A 10018-nucleotide genomic window follows, 5' to 3' on the forward strand; every position below is an offset into this window, starting at 1 on the left:
TAAAAATAAAAATAATAATAAAAAGAGGAAATCTTTATTTATTTGACTTCTACAAAAATAACCGAACAGTAAGTCTGAGCCGTCTTTTTCATTATCTCTGCATTAGTTAATGTAATATTTTATGATTTGAGCTACAAATATTAATAAAACAATTCTTTCGCTTGATGTAGCTTATAAAAGATTTGTCGTCTGAATATTTTGGACAAATTTCTTAAACGTTATTTAAATATTATGCATTATATTTGGTAAATTTTTACAATTACACCCTAAAAATTTACCTTATATCTATAATATTTATGATAGGCTAATATATATATTTAGCGGTGTAATACACAAACATTTGCAAGTGAAAGTGTGTAAATAAAGCACCTGTATTCTAGACAGGATAATCCTGGGCTAAGTACGACCCCTCCCACAAATCTAGTAACTACGTTACCGTTGTTTAACCCTAAGTCAATCCGGTATCGAGCAACTCTGTGATCAAAAACATTCAAACCGTGACCATCCCGCCCTTCTTCATTTCAGAACCTCATTATCAAATGTGTTCTTCTTTTTAAGGGGAGTAGACTTAATTTATAGAGAGAATAGGCTGCTATTTCTAGCGAGTCGACCATTCACTCGGCAATTTGAGACTTGAGTTATGGGCAGAAATTAGTCATTGAAGTCTGGTTTATTTCTCTGATGCAGTGTTTCTCAACCATTTTTTTTTTTTTACCTATGTACCCCTTTAATTCCCATTTTGCTTTATTAGACCCCTTCCAGTTGCCATTCGATGTTTAAAAAATCCTGTTATGTTTTCATAATTGAATATTATTAGAAATTGTATTGCAAGAATTGTTAAAATATTTTGTGTATTGTAAAACCAATTTATTGCACATAAATGTTAACGACAAAATCTTATAAATCTTGTATGAACCCTTAAAGGGTCATATGGACCCCGGTTGAGAACCATTGCTCTTATGTACCCAAGATGTGAATAGAATTATGATAGAAATAACGTCACCTTTTAAGTTTTCCATTGTCTTCTTGTCACCGCTAGCAGCTCTGATATTTTCAATTTATTAAAAAGGAGAGTATTAAGTGACGTTTAACGAGCGTCAGTGTTAGGAACCTCAACATATCAACATGTTTTTATTTTGAAACTCAGCATCTTTATACATATATACTGCTTTCAAATGTTGGCACAAAGCCAGCAATTTCAGGGGTTGGAGTAAGTCGATTACATCGACCCTAGTACTCAACTGGTTCTTATCGACCATGGAAGGATGAAAGGCAAAGTCGACCTAGGCGGATTTTGATCCCGGAACGTAAAGACAGACGAAATGCTGCTAAGCATTTTGCCTGGCGTGCTAACGATTCTGCCAGCTTGATCAACATTGTTCCCCCACCCCACTTATCCACATAATAATAATTAAATAACAGTCATTGCATCTTTTAATATACTCCTCCCCGTTTCTCCATTTATGATAACATGCTTGGAACTCTGGCTGCGACCAAAAACAAAAAACATTTGTAAGCTTTGAAGAACTCAGAAGATTTTACACTACTAAAATATGTTTTAGCCTATTATATTCTTTTATGTGATAGTATATTATAAAATTGTCATACGGTAGTCTTTATAATTCTATTTCTTCTTCTTTATCATCATCATCATTGAGTAAGAGAGCAGCACATGCCGTCAAAGTGACACTGGGGTACAAATATATGAAGCCCAGTATACCTATCATGACTATCCGTCTGATAAGGGTACACCAGGCACATGCATCACAATCAAATGTGCACGACAGGGTAATCTCATATCATGATAAACAGTGCATGACCTTGCAGGTGGGGTCCAGTTAGAATTTTTTTCAGGTCAAGTAGCCCATCCTGCTCAAAAGGTCCCTGAATAAGGGTTGTTTAAGAATGTTGTACAAAACACCCATGTTTCCAGAGGTGAACTATTCAAACCCCAAAGAATTCTTCTTAATGCATGGCTATGATGCTCCCCCACTACTTCTGCTCGTGATCAGAGATGCACATATCGTCAGCCACAAAGGGACATGCTCAACTGGCTAAGGTCAAACAACTGACAAGCAAATCTGTGGTATTAAGCAGAATATTTGCTGTAGCTCATTTTTTATACCAAGACAAAACATGTACATGATAACACTTCCAATCAGTTAAGATCAGAAGCCATGAGAGCCATCATTATTGTTATTTCTTCACTTTTCTCAGTCTTTCCCTCCATAAAGGAAACACCCATCGTTTAATAAACTTCTCAAAGTCAATGAACAGTTCTAATTAACCTAAAAATAAGATATAATTAACCTAGAAATAAGATATAATAATAGATTAAAGCAGATATGTTTTTAGATGCCATCAGTTTTGATAACTTAGCTAGTTACTGTAAGAAATTACCGAAGAAGGAACTTTTACAAAGTTGTTTGACCTGCCAAAATTAGCAGCAAAATTTTCATTATACCACATCGGCTGTTAAAAATGGACGCATTGGATAACATAGTTTGAGGTAAAAAAAAGAAAAAAGATTGGATGGTCATGATTTGAATGCCTTTGATTATATAGATCTATTTGATTAGAGCTGTCTTGGGTTAAAACATTATCTATGAGGTATTTGAACTTGGTCATTGAAAATCAAGTACTTTGAGTGACACAATGGTACAGAGGCAGCGATAGAGTAAAAACTTTTCTACTCTAGGTACAAGGCCTGAAATTTTTGGGGAGTGGGGTCAGTCGATTAGATCGACCCCAGTACGCAACTGGTACTTAATTTATTGACACTGAAGGAATGAAAGGCAAAGTCGAAATTCTGCCAAGGTCGACTTTGACTTTCATTTTTCGCGGTTGATAAATTAAGTACCAGTTGCGTACTGAGGTCAATCTAATCGACTGGCTCCCTCCTCCCAAAAACTTTCAGGCCTTGTGCCTAGAGTAGAAAAGAATAGAGTAAAATCTATTAATTTTTCTCTTGATTGTACAGAACTCAACCGTTTCTGCTCTCAGAAATAAGTTATGGAAGAATTGTCAAGTTGTTAAGATTTCTTTGATGAAGTATGAAATTGTTATCGCAGGTATTTTGAGATGATGAGATGATTGTTATGACATATTTTGAGGTCTTGAGGTTCAAAAAAAAAAAAAGGAGCCATTCTTCAGGCTTAGGAAGAAGGATAGTGGTAGTGTCAGTCAGCAGAATCTTGCAGATTGAAACTGTCCACAGTATTGTTGCCAAGTGAAATTGGTATGTTGCTACGGAGTGATATAGAAAATACACACAGAGAATGGATTTTATTCATTTATTAATGACTTACACACATTTGCATAAAATTTCTTTATTTGTTGCTTAAGGCTACCATTGGTGTCATGTTAAAAAAATATCTTAATATCCTAACAATTTTTCAAGCTGATCCCATAGTGGAATATATGATAGGATCCTTTCAGTTTCTATCTACCAAAGCCACTCACAATTCTTTGGTTGGCTTGAAGCTATAATAGAAGACACTTACCCAAGGAGCTGTACAGTGGGACAGAACTCAAGACCGCATAGCTAGGAAGCCAGCTTCTTAACCACAGATTATATAATAGAACTTCTGAAGAACCATTAAAATATTAAAAGCTGTTAACTGTTTTTCTATGGAAATCAGATATATCCACTCAAAATTTCATTACCCTTAACTGTGGAAAGCAGTTTTATATACCAAACTACCTTTTGTTGTGCAATGTCATGTTTGAAACTATTTTTTGTTGGAATCAGTCAAATTCACTGAGTTAACATAACTTGCAGAAAATACCAAATCTAAGTTTTGTTAGATATTTAACATAATTACTGGAATAACCATAAAATTTAATTTCACAGTTAAAAGGTTAAAACAAACCTATGCACATGCAGTGACATTCCCATGAATGTCTATATGCACACACATAGAATTGTATACAAGTGTTTTTTTATTTCTCTTTCTTACAGTAATGACAGCAATTAAACACACACTTCAGCGGGAGGTATTTCTTCCCGCTGAAGAAAGACTTGTTGGCCTAGTTCATGTTGCAAAAGCAGGAAAGAAGAAAAAGAGTAGTTTCTTGTGTGCAGCAGGTAAGTCTGAATATCACTCCCGTTTACCACGAAAAAAAACAGCAAAAAAACATCACTCTAACTACCCCATTTCTCATTGACAGTAAGCAGAATTTATGGTGTTAGGTAATGCATATCAAATATTTAAATATAATCATAAAATCTATGTATTTAGTATTGCCTTTGGTCAGGCAGGACAAAGTTTAACAAATACTGCATTTGGTTAATGTTTAAGAAAAGGAGAGTCTTAATGTTTTGGGCATTAGTCTTTCATCAGCGAGGAAGTGAAATCAATGAGAGAGAGAGAGAGAGAGAAAATGGGATATGAGCCAGGCAGGAATGTGGTTCATGTGGGGGTGTAGGTGGGGAGTTAAGAAGTGTTTGAAAATGATCAAACAGTGGAGTTGTGTGTGTTTTTTTTTTTGGGGGGGGGGGTGTCTGCATGTAGAAATGTGCAGGTGTGGAAGTATAGTAGTGTAGGCTAGAGGGGGTGTGAGGTGTTGATGTGTGATTGTAAAGTGTGTATGGGGAAAGTGAAGATGTGAGGAGGTGAGAGCAGGTGTGTGTTTCAAGTTAAAGGGAAGGTAAGAATGTGGATAGTGCAAAGAAGTGTGTGCAGGGGTTTGAATGCAAGACACTGTTGCTTGGGAGATATGAACAAAAGAAGTAAAAGTAGGAGAAAAGGTTTAAGGAGAGAAGAGAAGAGGTCAGAGAAAAATGAATGATTATAAAAGACATTGGTAGAAGAAATGCTTTTACTAGTTCTGAGAGAGAAGTTATTTAGAAATCTCAAAAATGTTGGTGAAACATCTGAGGAAGAATTCTGTAAGAAAAATTGTGAATTCTGAGAGAAGCATTTTAGAAATTTCACAACACTAGCAAAACGTTTGGGGAAGCTGGAAAGTCCTTAAGATGTTGAGAAACTGGTAAAAACAAAAGAAGTTAAGAGAGGCAAATGGAGAGGAAAAAAGAAAGTGAAAGAAGTGTGTGTGTATACACTGGAGTGTGTGTGTGTTATACTCAGTATAACACTGTAAAAAAACTCATACAATATGATATACTATACACTATTCTATCTCGATGTCTCTTAACTTTATTTCAGTGACTGTTGATAGCCCTGTTCAAGCTCATATCTACCAACTGAAGAAAGCAGACAAGGGCGAATCATATAAGAAAAAGTTGTCCTGGTTTCTTAGAGAACTGAAAGTGGTCGATGGCAAAGATGTCAATAAAGTAAGTATTACATTTGTTGGTTTTTAGCCCATGGATGATCTCTGGTCAATGTAGATAATTAGCTGAATGATTGGTGCAAGCCACAATACCAGATATGTCTTATCTCCACCTAGCTGAATTTGGGATCACATTGCTCTTTCTGACAAGCTTGTATGACTGAAAATCATTTTACAACTATCGCATGATGTGAAGACATGAAAGCACACACACACAAATACATGATGGGCTTGTTTTAGTTTCTGTCTACCTCATTCACTCATAAGGCTTTGGTTAGTCTGTGGCTGTAGTAGAAGACACCGAAGGTGCCACTCAGTGGGACTGAATCTAGAGCTATAAGTTTGGGAAGCAAACTTCTTCCCACAGAGCCACATCAGAGAATATAAATCATAAATAGAATTAGAGAGAAAGAGAGAAATTAGATGTGTTCTGTCTAGTTTCACATGTAATGTAGAATGACTTTTCTGTTAATAGATATAATATTGTTATGGATTGGAGTGAACATGGTCGTCTGGGCAGAAAATACAGAAATAAATTTGTTTGTACCTTCATTTTATGTTTTTTTTTTCTATGATAGCATAGGTTAAATGAATACATGTTAATAATCTTACAACTGGATGTTCTTGCTGGTGCTAACCCTTGTTTTGCAAATAAGGAATTTTTTTTACTGATTCCACATGTCTGTAAAAGTAGAGATCTATTGGATGATTTCTTGTCAAGGAATTGTCAAACTTCACATATTGTGGATGCTATATTTTGCAAAATGCAACATAAACATTCACACAGATATGCATGTATATATATATATATATATATATATATATATATATATATATATGGACACACTCACACAATGAACTTTGCACAGTTTACATCTACCAGAGTTACAGTCAAACATTTGTCTAATGTACTGTGTAAGTGGGACTGAACCTAAAATCACTTGGTTGAGAAATGAACTTCTTAACTGCAAAGCCCTATCTGTATCTAAATAAAGAAATAAAATGTATGCCACAATAAATCCTCATCTTCTGAAAAACCTTCAATTAAATATTGTGTAAACATGCTAGATATTGCTACAGTAGATATATTTTTATACAAATACATGCATACACACATGCTTACATATTTATATGTGAATGAATTTGAATGTGTGCGCATGTATGTGTGCATAAGCAATGAACTGTGTTTGTAATTTACTTAAGTTCAGTGTTGTTAATTTTAGCTTTTATTTTTAATAAAATATTTTTTGTGTTCCAGTTTTCAGAAATTGCAGAATTTGACCTCCATTTTGAGAAAGTTTACAAATGGGTGGCCAGTAGCATGACTGAGAAGTCCAGTTTTATATCCTGCCTTTGGAGGGTAAGTTCTAGCTTCCTCAGCTAAAGCACAACTCTTTGCTTGGACCAATGGATGTCTATAGCAGTTGTGGTCTCTTCTGAAACTATTCATCTTCCTATAAACCTAGGGTAAACTCTTGTCATCAATAATAATGGTTATTTCCAACAGAGTTATTCATCATCATCATCATCATTATCATCATCTAATGTTTGTTCTCCATGGTGGCATGGATTGCATGGTTTGACAGGAACTGGCTAAGTAGAAGACTGCACTAGGCTTCACTGACTGTTTTGGCAGGATTTTTACAGCTGGATGCCCTTCCTAACACAAACCCCCTTACAGAGTGAACTGAGTGCTTTTTACATAGCACCAGTATTTCCCTATACTTATAAAATGTTAGCTTTTTCTCAATTTTCATATACATTTGAACTGTTTGTGTTGTATTTTTAAAATTCCTGTGGGGAAAATATCGAAGTTTTATAGAAAATATTAGATGAAATAAGTTTTATATACACTTTATTCTTTCATTAGTGAAGTTGATATCTCCTAGGTGGTTGAAAGGAGCCACGGTAATCCCCTGGATTGTACTTGGGTTGTTTCTTTTATTAGGACAATGACTGAATGCATCAAAGTTCCATCAAGCACAACTTGGCATGTTGATTGTTTAAAGAGAGGAAATAAATGATACAGTTGGTATGGGAAGAGCTAGACAAATGAAAAATTTATTTTATTCAGTTTATTTTAAATTAATGAATATTTTCGTTTTGAAAATTAGTTTTTATTTCATCATTTTGTATAAGCATCAAGATATTTGATAAAAATTAAATTATAATTGCTACATGTATGTCATATTTCCTAATATTACCCATGGTGGTAAAATATACTGGATGCTTTTTCATGGTACTAGCACTTATGAGGTTGCTATGTAGCTTACAAGACTAGGATCTTCAATTGAGTGGGGTTACATTTAAGGTAAGTGGCTTTATGCTAGAAGATAAGAAACCAAAGTATTCAAGAAGGGGCCAGAACCAAACAGGTTCATGTAGCTGTTGATGAGCTTCATGACTACTTATTTTATAGAAGGTTGGGTGGGGTGGAGGAAGAAAAGGAGGTACAATAGTAAAGCATGGGGTTCACACTTCTAGTTCACCTTCTAATTACCCTCAGGGCACTAGAAGGTGAAGAGAGGTGAATAGTTACAGAAGAAGAGAGGGTGGATAGAAGTTGTAAGAATGTATGGAGAGAATGAGAAATGGTTAGCGATGGGAAATGGGTGAGGGGAAAAATATAATGAAGGAAAGGGTTGAGCAGTAGTTGATAGGTGGAGGGAAAGCAGGGAAAAGTAGGTGATGACTGTCAAGATTAGGTAGTGTTGAGGGGTGTATACCCATACACTCATACACATATATATAGGGCATACTGAAATACAAATGTATACAAGTATAGATTCCCCAGACTATTGTAACATTCATGCTGTTAAAGTTTGAAATAATAATAGACTTTCTTAATCAGAATGAAAAATTGGTAATTTCCTTTAAGTAACTAAGCAAGAAACTGTTTTCCTTGTTAAGTTAGTTATGAATTAGTAAATTTGTATTGATGTGGATGATATTGATAATAACAATAATAATAATTACAATTTTTTGTTTTTAGCTAAGTCAAAGATACCACGTGCAGAAAGCTGACTTCCTGAATATTCCAAAGACATTGTTGGAAGGTAGTGTGGATAATTAAATATATTTAGTTGTTTTAATATTGATTGTTCACATTAGTACCAGGTTATATATCAGAAGAAGAGTGACCCCCCCCCCCCCAATACATGTAGAGTACACCTCACTGAGATGAAAATCCTAAAGTAAACCTTTTGAGGGTTTAAATGTGCAGAGTCAACTCTAAATATCTCACGGTTTTGCTTTCTTATCTCTGTTGCCATTGGTTGGTTTTTATACTAATGTTCATGAAGGGCAATGGATAGTAATTGGTGAAATTGTAGACGAAATGCCTGCAGATTTTAGTGAAACAATCGATATTTGATTCTCATGATCAGCTGACCTAATTCTGCATTTCACTACCCAGTTTTGAACTGCTAAATATTATTATTGCACTTCCTCGATTTGCATCTTAAACCTTAAAGACTTCATTCATACATTTCTATACATACATACTTTTTTGAATGCCCATTACTCCGATAATTCTGTATTTTTACAGTTATTCTTTTTCCATGGCAGTAGATAAATTTTTTATTCCACAACGTATTTGTAGCGGCTTCATGCAGGCATAGCGTGGATTCAATCCTCGATTGCCAAATTTCACTTAACTCTTCAACAGTGCTTCTCTCACGGTAAAACAATAGTTTTTCTGTGAATGGCAGCAGTTATACATTTCCCAGATGCCTTTGCTAAGCAGAATAATGTCTTTGCCACTTGACCCTTCTAACCTCTTCTAGGCCATCAGGGGCTGGAATGGAGATAACAGACCTCCAACAAAATCATTTGTTCTCAACAATGTCTATCCTTCTGGCTGCTTTTCGATAGTTATAAAAACAAGAATCTCATAAGCTAAAGGCAGTTACTGAGAGTGATCATCAGTGAATGTGAATGTCATTGTTGCACTCTTCATAAAGTTCACCTTTAAAATGCCATGACGAATCACAGTACTTTCTTGCCAACCTCCAAAAACCTCTCTCACCAACCTCCAACAATCTTTTCCTCCTCCAGCTGCCAGTTTTTTTGCAATTTTTTGCAACGGAGAATACACCATTTGTGGCAGTTATAACGAAATTGCTTTCTTATATTAAAGTAATAAGGCATTTCAATAGAACATTTTTACCCCTGGGAATTACTGGGTACACCAGCTAGTTATTAATATATACACACAGTTATAAATATATACACACACTTATATATGTGTGTGTGTCAGTGTATATGTGTGTGTGTATAGCTCTATACATTTGAGGTACTTCCTCACAGTGTGTGCCATTCATGTGTTCCTTTGTACTTTATCTTCAACAGAAGTATCTCGTCCATCAGGACAGAGTCAGATAGCTGCTGGTACTGATGACATTGCTATGGTTGATGAAGACTACCAAGCTCTCTCTAGTAAAGAAGAAGCTGATCTTGAGCTCCTCATGTCTGAGTGCCAAATGGCTATCAGTAATGCAGAAGCCTTTTCTGAGCAGCTCTCCAAGCAGCTGTCCATGCTGGATGGTGTAAGTAGAATCACCAATGTCTTTCTCTTATAACAAGTTATTACAGTTATTACCTCCTCATCATCATCATCATCTTCATCATCATCATTTTTATAACTAGTAAAAATCTTTTTCCTTCCTTCCTTCCTTCCTTCCTTCCTTCCTTCCTTCCTTCCTTCCTTCCTTCCTTCCTTCCT

General features: G+C 35.3%; 1 protein-coding gene across 1 annotated transcript in view; it reads left to right on the forward strand.

Annotated features, from left to right (window-relative positions):
• LOC106878086 (exocyst complex component 1) overlaps positions 1–10018 on the forward strand; it is a 60971-nt gene continuing 50953 nt past the window's right edge. The window contains exons 1-6 of the mRNA XM_052969430.1: positions 1–68; positions 3962–4087; positions 5169–5299; positions 6554–6655; positions 8288–8351; positions 9646–9842. Coding sequence (XP_052825390.1) covers positions 3964–4087; positions 5169–5299; positions 6554–6655; positions 8288–8351; positions 9646–9842 — 618 coding nt within the window. The 5' untranslated portion in view covers positions 1–68; positions 3962–3963. The remainder of the gene's footprint in view (positions 69–3961; positions 4088–5168; positions 5300–6553; positions 6656–8287; positions 8352–9645; positions 9843–10018) is intronic.

Source organism: Octopus bimaculoides, chromosome 7 (genome assembly GCF_001194135.2).
Source record: "Octopus bimaculoides isolate UCB-OBI-ISO-001 chromosome 7, ASM119413v2, whole genome shotgun sequence".
NCBI classification, from domain to species: domain Eukaryota; kingdom Metazoa; phylum Mollusca; class Cephalopoda; order Octopoda; family Octopodidae; genus Octopus; species Octopus bimaculoides.